We start from the raw sequence: 12,440 nt of genomic DNA, 5'->3' as shown, positions 1-12,440 counted from the left end.
TCATTGTCTATTTATTTACATTTTTTTTTCCTGATTTCTTTTATAGAGTGTTTTCAGCTGTTGTATTTGGTGCAATGGCATTAGGACAAAGCAGCTCTTTTGCTCCAGACTATGCCAAAGCCAAGATATCAGCAGCCCACTTGTTTCTGCTGTTTGAAAGAGTACCCTCAATAGATAATTACAGCGAGGAAGGAGAGAAGCCCGTAAGTAAGCCATGTGTAATGGGCGATATTATTTATTGAAAATAAGGACAGCACTCTTCTCACTTACTTCAAACTGATTTTTCCTCTCCTTCCGATTACTTCCTTATTGCAATGTATTCTCGACACTATCCAAACACAACATGGACCAAGTTCTCTACTGTGAGTCCAGTCCACACCGTCTAAAGGTTATTTGGTTTTGAAAATCTGGTTAAGGTTCAATCAGCAGAATTATGAGCATTTTCAAAATAGTTCAGTGATGTGATTTTATAGCTTCACAAAGATTCAGACTAGAGAGTTAAAGTCAGCATTCCAGCAAATGCAAAACTCTGTTGATTTCAGTGGGGGAAAAAAAAGACTTCTGCAATTCTATTTGAATCATCTGTCAAATTTTCTTAAAGATGTAACAGTGATATTATTTTAATTATAGGAAACATTTGGGGGAAGCATAACGATCAGAGATGTGGCATTTAACTACCCAAACCGACCAGAGGTCAAAATCCTCCAAGGTTTGAATCTAAAAGTGGAAAAGGGACAAACTCTGGCTCTTGTAGGTAGCAGTGGCTGTGGAAAGAGCACTGTTGTTCAACTGCTTGAGAGATTTTATGATCCACTTGATGGAGAGATGGTAAGTATTTTTGTAAGAACATGTCAACATGTTAAGTGAGCGTGTGCTTATTTGGTTATATGTGATATGTGATAAAGTATAATAGATATTTCTATTTTTATTTTTAAAATATTTTTAATGTTCAAGAGAAGCAGTGGGTTCCTTATTTAAATGTGATTAAATAATATAAAGGAAAAAGTCCCGGTTTCCCACTTTATAATGAATTAATGAGATAAGATCTGTGTGGTAAAAATATGCCTGATTTACAGCCTAATGATGGCTTTGAATTCAGAGCAGATTTCCTGATGTTTTTGTGTTAAGAACACTTTAAAAGTTATACAGAAGTACATTCGTATATTTAATAATGTAGTAATAGAATTTGTCATTTATGTTCTTTCCTAAAACAGTGAACACGGACAAAAATAATTTTTATCATAATTTTTACTTGTCAGAAACATCTTTCAGAATATGCCCACTTAACAAGTGATAGATTGTAAATACTTTTAGTAATTTTGGTTTAAAATACACCTAGGGTTTCCCACACTACTTATTCAGCAACTTTACTAATTTTTTTTCATGTAACAGTATTGTTTATTGCCATTTTCCCTTTGATGTAAATGTGCTCAGAGAATTTGTTTGAAAAAGAACCGCTACATTTTGGGTCGGATGAGGTGAGAATAAGAAGGATTTCAGAGCTTGTCTCTGCAGAGATACTCACAAAAGATAAAGCAATACTTAAATAAGGCCTAGGTGCAATGGACAAGATTTTTTTGAGATTGGAAATGCCCCTACAGGCCCGGTGTAGCAAACTGACGTGCAGAAAGAAGCAGCACAAGTGCCCCAAAAGTATATTTAACTAAGTGCAACAGTGCAACTTCATCACCAGTGTTTTTGACCTTGTATCCATAAATAACCAACAAGGGTTTACTGAAGGGAAAAGCACAGACCTCTGACATAGAAACCACAAAGCGGTGGACTAATTCACAAGCTCAGTTGCACTGTGAACTGAGTGAAAGGATTGTATGCTTAAAAGCAGTAACTGTCAGAAGAACAGCTGTTCACAACAGTAAGCACTATGCTAGTCTGGTAAAGAGAGTAAGTATGCCTAAAAGATGTGCTATTTGGTATGGTGGGTCCAAAATGCATAATAACTGAGTTCTCCAGCTCCATCAGTGATTTTTCACATCAAATAAGGAACAGGAAGCAGACCTTAGCAGCCTGCAAAACAATTGGAATTCTAAGGAAAAGAGATGGCAAATACCTATGTAGTTGAAAGCAATTTCTCCTTTCTAGCTTTTTTCCCCACCTTTTACATCTGCAGATGTAGAAATGCTGCCACTGATTTCAGTGGATTTTAAATCAGGTTCATTATGATCTCTTTCGTTTGAAAAACAATTATATTGGCTGTGAGTTGGTTGTTCTACCACAAATGGTGGAATTAATAGATTAATCACGCCCAGTAGCCATGCTATGAAGGGGGCAGTTCTTCAGTTACCCAGCTGATCATGTCACTCAGCACAGAGCCTGAGCACTGCACTGGGTGATTCTAGTGGAGATGTAACAGCCCTTTTAATGTCCTGGTATATTTCTGTCCAAGTTGATATGACTTCTATAATTATGCAACAAATCTATCCACAAAAAAAATTCTGTTGTCATTTATCTAATAGACAATGATAGCAACTCAGTAGCCAAATTTAGCAGAAGTGTGACAGAGTTGCCAATAAAGAAAACTGTCTGCAAATGATGTCTTAAGGAATCTAGAAGTAAATTTGTCCATTGGCAGTTATTACATGACAATTAAATTTAAGATTGGATGCTTGGCTTAGAAACATGTGAATGAATGAACCCAACTCTTCCTTTATTTTGATGGAATACTATTGCCAATCTGTTCCTTCTGTGGGAATATATATACCAAATAGAGGAAAGTTTTCCCACCGAAGAAAGAAATGAAAGAACTTTACCCAAAGTTCTTTGAAGTTGCCTCAGCATATCCTATCTTCCCCTGTCTTCAAAATCTGATTAAATCTTGAAGCAAAGAAAAGGACTGAGACAGCAGAAGGGACTATCTTCACTTCTATATAATAGCCCTTAGAAAATTTTGGAATATAGAGGAGAAGGAAGTGAAGGGATTATGTGAACTTTAAATATGATATCTCTAAGGAAAGAGCTGCAATTGCACAACTTCTGTGTATGAATTTAAAGTCTCAAATACACATATAGCCATGTGACTGAAATTTAAAATCTTTGGTTTCTCAGCTTTTTGATGGTCAAAATGCAAAGACACTAAATATCCAGTGGCTGAGAGCTCAGATTGGTATCGTCTCACAAGAACCAATCCTGTTTGACTGCACTATTGCTGAAAACATCGCATATGGAGATAACAGTCGGGAGGTGTCACATGAGGAAATTGTTAATGCAGCAAAAGAAGCCAATATTCATTCCTTCATTGATTCTCTGCCAGATGTAAGTTATTCCTTTTCTATCCCACTCAGAACTGGAGGTGACCTACTGTGTCAGGGAAAAACTGTGTCCATTTCTGATTGCCTGGGGTACAATAATTCCCTGAGATGCAAATAGATCTGAAACCAATTTTTAAATCTTGTCCTTTCTTAAGTGTGTTTACCATACTTATTTTTACTCTGGGAGACTCCATTGTCAGGTGGAGAGCTGAACATTTAAGATATCAGGGAAGAAAATGCACAATTATAACTAATTGAGAGCTGGAAGTGTGGGGTGGGTTTTTTTGAGTGAGTTAAACATTTATTTTTAAGCTCCTATTTATCTCAAGCATATGTAAAAGACTGCTAGACTGACAAGTTTCTTATGCATTTCTTCCAGTTACACCTAGTCAGAATTTAAATTTCTAGTATTCCTACAGTTCAAAAATTACTAAGAAAGTCTTTCATATATATATATCTGACCAACACATAATAATGTAAGAATGAACATCTTGGGTCAGATGAAAGGTCTGCCATGCACAATATCTTGTCCCAGGCAGTGACCAGCAAGATGTATTTACAAATAAGTGTTCAAAAAGGCTAAACTTTTAATCACATTTCCCCTGAATTCTCATCTAACTTAGCATAATTTGTGACTTGTCAACTTCCTAAGATAGAATCATGTTTTATTATTTAGTAGTTCTAGATGGATTTTTCTCCTGTGGATTTGACAAATCAATTTCCAGCTTGTATCCAAAATTTCCTGAAGGGAGGAGGTTGCCAGCTTAGTTGTGTGTTGTATATATTCAGCTTAATTTCAGGCTGTTAAGCTCTTTTTGCATTTCTTGAAAAAATACAAAGGCCACAGCCCATGATTTTTGCAGATCATGTCTAGTTTCTAGTGACTTATCAAGATATGCTCTTTCCAAAACCTTGGAGAGAAATCTTGGGATATATAATGATGTCTCATAAAACTTTGGTGCTTTTTGCAACCAAATATATAATACCTCAAAGACTACTGTGACCTACACATGAGTTTGTCTGGAGACCTGACTGGTCCACTTTAACTGACATAACTAAATTAAAAGCATAACTGTCCAAAACTGTAGTATATATATAGATAAAGTGTATAAATGTCTCTATATATAGATATATAATTTGGCCTGAAACTGATACATCTTATAAATTGCTATTTTTTTCTTCAGGATGAATAAATGTGGATTAGAATAACTGATTGGTTATGATGCTAATTTGGAGTCTTTAAGGTCAGGGTTTCATCCCCAGTATTGTCATAGACTTTGACTGAGCTTTGGTGTTCTATCTCCAGATTGAGAGTAATGTTGCTTTCCAACCTTAGAGCAGTTGTTTCTTTGAATTTATGAAATGCTTGATGCTACAAAGAAGTCTCCTAGTGAAAAATCTATAGATCTGTGGCAGATAGCAATTCTGGTCATCTGATTTCAGAGAGCTATTGGCATGGAATATACAGTTTATGGATGGCTGATGTCAGTGTCAATATGCTTAAATACACTACAAAATCCATTTGCATTCATAATCTGAACTTAATATATTGTTTCTAGAAATACAATACCCGCGTAGGAGACAAGGGAACTCAGCTTTCTGGTGGTCAGAAACAACGTATTGCTATTGCCCGAGCTCTTGTACGTCAGCCCCAAATTCTGCTACTGGATGAAGCTACATCTGCCTTAGATACAGAAAGTGAAAAGGTAAAGAGCCAGGAGTCCAGAATCTAAACCCATGTTTGTTTGTATTATGATTACTGTTTTCACTCCCACAGATTAGAGCCCAGAGCTGGAAATATGATGTTTTATGCAAATTACATTTTTATGCTAATAATAGACAAATATAAAGGTCTTACTCCTCTTTGCCAAAACCCCATATTTTAATTGCACCTGTATGGCAGTAGGCAGACTGAAGTAGCAATGAAGAAGGCATTTTTTTGCCTGGAATTCTTCAGGCTTCAATTGGAAAAGTGCTGTCAAAATTGAATCAGGAGGCACAAACTTCAGAAGCTGAAAAGATTGAGGATGCTGCCATAAAACTTTTTTTCTGGGAAATGGCCAAATCTTGCTTTCATAATTTTTCTTGCTTCCCCCATTGCTCTCCAGTCCTTGCTATATGTTCATGGCTAATATGCAAACTTCCAGTGAAAAAATTGCTAGAACGCTTATTTCTTTTTTAAGCCCAAAACTGCAATCTTGGTATAACAGAAGTATAATCTAGCTGTAGAAAATCAACACAGGTTCTACAACAGTACTTACTATTAATGAGGCAAATGTTATAAAAAATATATATAATATATATAAAATATATTAATATAATCTGAAAAGCTCAAACCCTATGGACTAAGTTTTGATCAATTCTAGGCATAAAAACATAGGGTTTGAGGGGAAAATGCCATTAAATAATTCCAAGATTCTTTGTTTTCTTAATTATGTGCCAGTTAGGTACAGAAATTTCATCTCTTATTTTATTCTGCAATAATAAACATAAGGAATAAAGAAAATAAAGCAGAGATTCTTATTAGTATTTTTCTGCCAGTGCTAGTTTTAAGAAAAACACGATTCATGAGACTCCCTGGGAAATCATGAGAACTAGTAGGATAGAAGTTGACCCAAGATTACTGACTTTACGCCCATATATAATTAATCAGTCATGGAAGAGACCTCTGGAGGTCTCTAATCAAACCTCCACTTCAAACAACGGCCAATACTGAATTCAAACTTGCTTAGTGCTGTGTCCAGTAGGGTCCTTGAAAATCTCCAGGGAGATTCAACAAGCTCTCTTTTGTCCCTGTTCTAATGCTTAATTATCCTTGCAGTGAATATTTTTCTTACATACAGTCAGAACCTCCCCTGTTACAATTTATAACCATTTTCTCTTGTTCTCCTACCATGCATCTCAGTAATGAGCCTGATTCCATCTCATCCTCTTAGCTATCACGGCATCATGTGTTATGACAGTTTTGACTCCTTACCAACACAGTCTAATTCTCAATCAGGAAGCTAAAGCCACAGATATTCCCTTTCCCTCACTATCGTATTACAATTTACTTCACAGATGGCAACTGAGCTATATCTCATGACAGCTGTCAGAATAGTTCACCTTTTGGTTTGTTCATTGTGCAGATTGTCCAGGAAGCACTGGATAAAGCCAGAAAAGGTCGCACCTGCATCGTGATAGCTCACCGCCTCTCCACCATCCAAAATGCTGATAAGATTGCTGTGGTCCAGAATGGCAAGGTCGTAGAGCAAGGGACCCATCAGCAGCTCCTGGCTGAAAAAGGCATCTACTATTCTTTGGTCAATGTTCAAAGTGGGCCATGCAACATGTAAATTAAAGGCAGTAGTTATGCCTCACTTGTCACTGTAATTATTTCAGTATCAATAGTCAGTCTTGATACTTTTGGTTTCCTCCTTCCTTTCATAAATCCTACAAAACCAAGAAATACTAAGTAAATAGATACCAGTTTCTCACTACTACTTTTCATTATTCAAACCACTCTACTATGTGGCTGAAGCAGAGGCCTATTGCATTCATAAAAGTAGAAGCATGCTAAGCCAAATGTCATTAATATTAGCTTGCTTTGAACTCTGTCAAAATCAGACTAATCAAGCATGTCTGGTAAACAACCTGTAGACATTTTCATGCTCAGTAAAAATGGTTTTGCTGTTGCCAGAAACAAACCTCAAGCCTTATTCTCACTCTGTAAGGCAGTCAGTCCTGGCCTATTAGGCTTGTTACCAACTTGTTACGAGAACTTGCAGGTCAGTTGGAGCTTGATGCCAGATGTCTCTTGTTACAGTGTGGAGTTTTAGCCTGGGATGACAGCAAAGGTCTTGAAAATATGGGCACAGGCTGAAAACAAAGGTTCCAAAACTGTAAGTACCTCACTGATGGACAGTTACTGATCATTGAAGAGGTGCAACCTTAACAGCTGGGAAAAGACTGCGTTAAGTATAACACAAAAAAGAAGCAGCAGATAAGAAAAATCCCACAACTGATGGGCAGGGCAAGGTAAGGCAAGGCACCTGCTGTAGCCTGGGAAAGTAGTATCTGCAAGTCTCCCAAAGTCCTAGGGGTCAGAAGTCAAGGGCTAAGAACTCTGTATATTGTATAAAAGGTGAAAGTCTTGAATTTGGGCTTGGAGGAGGGGGAAGGAAGGACACCCTTTTCAGTGTTAGCTTCCTTCATTGAAGAGTTTTTGAACCTGATCACCCTGATGACTAAGACTCTCAAGGACTGTAACCATCAGTGCTAACTACATGGCATCAGCTCTGTGGTATTGTATATTAGTTGCTAATTTAGGATGACTGTTAAGGATGAACTGCTTTGAATATGTAGTAATAGTGATCAATAATTATTAAGAACTAACCATTAGCAATGTATATTGTTAATGAATACCTGTGCAATAAAGTTTTGGTTTTAAGTTTAAAACTGGCCTGATTAATCAGTCTTCCACACTTCCATCATAGCAATTTCTGATTCCCTGAGATTTATACCTATGTTGTGTCTTATCTACCTGTGGATATTTATACACACCTAGCCTAACTGAAAGGCAATTACGTTCATCAATGTACTAATTGATGTACTAACTAAAGGCAGTTGCGTTCATCAATGTAGTAATTGATGTACTAACACTCTCCAGAATGTTGATTGGTGCAGTCTCATTGTATTCCACTTGCATACAATGTTTTCTTCTGTTCCTGTCTTAGATGGAAAACCCATTTGACTAGCAAATTTGTTTGTTTCCTATTTATGTATTACTTGATACAATAAGGTTCTTGTCCCTGAGTAAGGCTATTAGTCTGCACCATTATATAAGTAAGTTATACTTGTAATTGCAAGAATGGAATAGATGTTCTTTAACATTATAGTCTGAAGATTCAAGTGAGAACATATTTAGCTTGATTTTTTTTTTTTTTCTAAATTCTGGATTTTAGTCTTTTATTTTTAAAACTAGGCTTTTTGATTTTTGATGATACAATTTCTAATGATTGGATTAGTAGTGATTGGACTGTTTCCTTGACTTGTATCATTCCAAAGATGCTTGATTTACCAGACAAATTTAGCTCTTCCTGAAAATCAGGCAGGCACTGTAAATGTTTTACCACAGACATCTGAAAATCAGTTTTGAAATTTTGGCCTTATAGTTTAAAATCTATTTCAGAAATTCATGTCAAATGTAGAAACTTTCCAAAACAATCTAGTTTTCCCTATCCTTTTCTTCCACATTTCTAAAGAAGTATTTCCCCTTTGTTGACATTTAAGCAAAAGTTTGCATGGTAATTGCTAAACACCTCACTTTTGGTTGAAAGGGGCTATAAAGAAAGTAAGCACTTTCCTTTAAGGGTAATGGAACTTTGTTTCCAAATCCACCATAAATGCTCAAATAACTATGCTGCTGCTCACAACTGCTTTCCTTTCAGAATTTCCTTTCGGAAGACCAAAACAACCATATTACTGCTATTGTGCTACCACCACATGCCTCATCATGTAATCTTTAGTCATAAAGCCAAAAGAACAGACAGGGACACCTCCAAAAATGTGTTCTACACCATATTCTAGTTATACACTTCTACATTATAATGCTTGACCCAAAGGAAGGGTTGACTGACCTGGGATACTCCTGCTTTAGAGTCCATTATTCTACTGTGTCTTCCTACAGGGCATAAGAGATCTTGCTTCCTAGCTCTACCTTTTCAGTTAGGCTCTGAGGTGTTTTGGTTCATCTTGATATCATAAGACACTTGTCTGAGCTCTGAGTCCTCCTCATTGGAATAGTCAGCACTCGTCTTTGACCATAAGCACTCTAAACCCTTGATGAGTCTTGTTACTCTGAAGTAATTGACCTTTTTTCCTCTGTCTTGTTCTTCTTTTGAAGACCTGCATCAGTTTCAAGGAGAACTTACCTTTCTAGAGGAAGGTAATCTAGTAGCATTTTTACACATTTCTTGCGCCTCTTGCGCCTCTTGCCCCATTACCTTTGGAACAAGGCTTTAGAGAGATATCAGCATCAACACCACCTTGGCAATCCTAACCACTTTCCAGGCATATGTCACTGACTGTGGGAAAAAGGAAGCAGGAAGCAATTAAATTCAACAATCTTGATAGCCCTGCTGCTGAAACAACTAATCAAAAGAGAACTCTGAGAAGAAAAACAGGGTTTAGGTCTAGAAAGCCTTTCTTACTGCAGATTCTTATCAGGGTGTTGAATACCGAAGTGTCCTATTGCTCAGCATACTTACCCCACAAGGCAATTTGCTGTTCCTTGTGCAACAAATACGTCACTGCTAAGCTCTTCTATAATTTCTGACATAAAGCAAGAGCATAAATAAACTCCAGCATTATCTCTCCCCTCAAAAGATTCTGAAGGAGTATTTATCACCAATGCCATAGACCATGTACCATCTCCAAACAAAGACAGTAAATAAGTTCTGGATCTCCACTAGTTTCTTCTTCAGACATTCCCTCAAAGTTCTTACCGAACTATCTGACATGTCAGGAGATGTTCAGCAATCTTCCACCCTGACATTGACTCCCTATCAATCTAGCTTTAATGGAACCAGTTGTTCTTCCTTATAAGTAAATCCTTTGAACCTGTTGTCTCTTTCTTGCTGCTATACTTGCTTAGGAAAATAACCTTCCTGGTAACATTAATTTCTGCAAGACACTAAAGATCTCCTTGAAACATTTGTTAATGAGTAATTCCTGTAATCATTCATAGTACGAACAGACATACACTTATTCTCATCTTCTAGATGTATTGTGTATTTGTACATTTATAACTCTTCCTCCTATTCCTCTCCCTCAAAATCCAATCTACCTTGTAGAGTTGGTCATTGAAAGGAAAGAAGATGACAACTTGGAGGAGAGGAGAAACCTGGCACACTGCATATGAATACAGACTAAAAACACTCAACTAGCAATTCTTGTGCAGAAAAAGCCACATTGTAAATGTATCTATAGAGAGTCTAAATAACCGTTATTGTCAAGTACCCAGTCTTTCTTCTAGGTAAATTACCTAGAACAATGTAGTTGAGTCATACATTCATTCTGTATTTCTAAGACAGGATGATATCTTTCATTCTAGTTATTTTAATGCACTAAACTGAAAGCAGAAAGAAACAGGACCAGCAGCCACTTCATATTCTTTGCTGTGAATTCCATGGACTGTAAGAGATATCAAAAGTAGAGAACAGGAAGGAAAAGAGCAGAACACACAAGGACAGCTATCTTTAGCAATCCCTGTTATCGTAAGGTGAGTACATTTCCTTTTGTCTTTGTATGCTTATTCCTGTGTACATTTCATTCTAGCTGTACTCTGTTAATTAAGGAGATCAATATACTAACACTGTTGCTGTAGAGGTCTAGGACAGGACTGCATCTAACTGAAAGTGAACATTCATGCCTAAGCTCATTTCTCTAAGCAAGCCCGTCTTCTCCATGGTTAACAAAGGTCTGGACAATGAAGTCTAGGGCACAGTACATCCCATTCTAGAGTTGCTGTCACTGGCAGGCCAGATTAACCACAACGTCGTATCATATCTCTTCATAAATGGATATGAGCATGATTATCATAAATACCTGCATTGTCAATGCCTTAGTGTAGCAAAAATGAGTCACACCTTGAATGATTGCTGTAGTAAAATAAGCATCTTAGATCCTGCAGTACATAATGTTTCACAAAAGTACATCTGTAAACACTGGCTGCAGCTTTGTATTCACCAAGACAGAGACATTTTTTACAGAAATACTAGAAATTGCATGGGGCTGTTTTAAAATGCCCAAACATTTAAAGTAATTGATATTTCAGATAACATAAAAGACTGTGTCTGCATATATAAAGTGTATATAATGTGTGTCTTAATAGATCCGCTTTAAGTGTCTGTGGGTAGAAATGATATCATTCATTTGCTTAGTAAAAGAGACAAATATGTTAACAAATTTTTTGAATACAGCAAAGAGTTGCTCTAAGATAAAATAGCATGGTCCTTATATCATCTAACAAACAGGAATAGTTTTATTTCCGTGTTACTTCTGATTTGGTTCTCAAGTGAATAATTTGTTTAATGTGGAATCTAAGAAGAAAATTAAGTTAAGTTCAGGATATGTAAGATGTTAAAATGAAGCAATGCTGAAGGAGAAGGAATGCATATGAATCTGACACAGTAACTCCTAGTTCCTACCTACTTTTCAAGTGTCCTTAATTAGGTCAGCTTTGTTTACAGCACTATATAAAAACAGTCAGGGCAGAACTTAGAAAGAATTAAGCTACTATAGGTATAAGGTGACTAGCAGGTCAGAACTGTCTACTTTCTATTTACCACTGGGGCTCTGACAAGCTGTTTGGTTAACACTGGCTTCACACTTTTTCCTTTCTAGGCATTCTTGGCTTTCCCCAGTATTTATTTCTTCTTACCTTCACTTGTACATACATCACATTTTGCACAGCTTTCATTTTGGATTAATCAATGCGTGCGTTTGTTCTACAAACTCTTCAGTCATTCCTTGACATGCGCATATTTCATAGTGATGTAAAACAATACGTCATTTCCATGTTGTTCAAAAAACGAACAAACAAAATTTATGCACACATTCCAAGGGATGGGTAGAATAAGGCACTATGGAATTATAACATGTCTCTCCATCCACAAAGTGAATTCAGCATAGAAATTCCTAATCTAAATTAAGCTTTCCCAAGATTTTCTGTTGGGTAGCTCTACAGAAGATTTATCTCCATGTACCTGTCTATTCTTCAATGTAAAAGAAGATGAGTAATTAAAGATGAGAGTTATTTACATATCTGCTAAATCAGAAACAACTCAGTCATTACTCTTCGTGCATGCTAGAGCTGAGAATTACAATTCAGGATGCAAATATTTCAAGGTTCATCTTGTTAACAGTACATTCAATGAAGCATACAACAGTCTAGTTTTGCAGGTGTTTATAATTAAATTTCCTGCAATTTCCTGAGGAGCTTGATAAAATCATCAGAAACTTAGTTGCTCACTTGGATCTTATTTGAAGACATTTGAAATCTTTCCTTTGAAGACATGGTTATTCCTTCTAACTCTCATTCTTCCATTATTACCTATGAGACTTTAAAGACAGAAAAAATGTATGTGCTTGCAATCTAAGAATCCTTCATTGATAAAGAATTTCTAAAATATC

General features: G+C 36.4%; 1 protein-coding gene across 1 annotated transcript in view; it reads left to right on the top strand.

The window, feature by feature from the left end:
- LOC104258431 (ATP-dependent translocase ABCB1-like) overlaps nt 1–7,694 on the top strand; it is a 45,457-nt gene extending 37,763 nt beyond the window's left edge. The window contains exons 24-28 of the mRNA XM_059818340.1: nt 47–203; nt 631–828; nt 3,064–3,270; nt 4,826–4,972; nt 6,395–7,694. Of these exons, the coding sequence (XP_059674323.1) occupies nt 47–203; nt 631–828; nt 3,064–3,270; nt 4,826–4,972; nt 6,395–6,601 (916 nt within the window). The 3' untranslated portion in view covers nt 6,602–7,694. The remainder of the gene's footprint in view (nt 1–46; nt 204–630; nt 829–3,063; nt 3,271–4,825; nt 4,973–6,394) is intronic.
- The last annotated feature ends 4,746 nt before the right edge of the window (nt 7,695–12,440 follow it).

Source organism: Gavia stellata, chromosome 6 (genome assembly GCF_030936135.1).
Source record: "Gavia stellata isolate bGavSte3 chromosome 6, bGavSte3.hap2, whole genome shotgun sequence".
Taxonomy (NCBI): domain Eukaryota; kingdom Metazoa; phylum Chordata; class Aves; order Gaviiformes; family Gaviidae; genus Gavia; species Gavia stellata.
The sequence above is the reverse complement of the archived record's forward strand: the minus strand, read 5'-3'. Positions and strand labels throughout refer to the sequence as shown.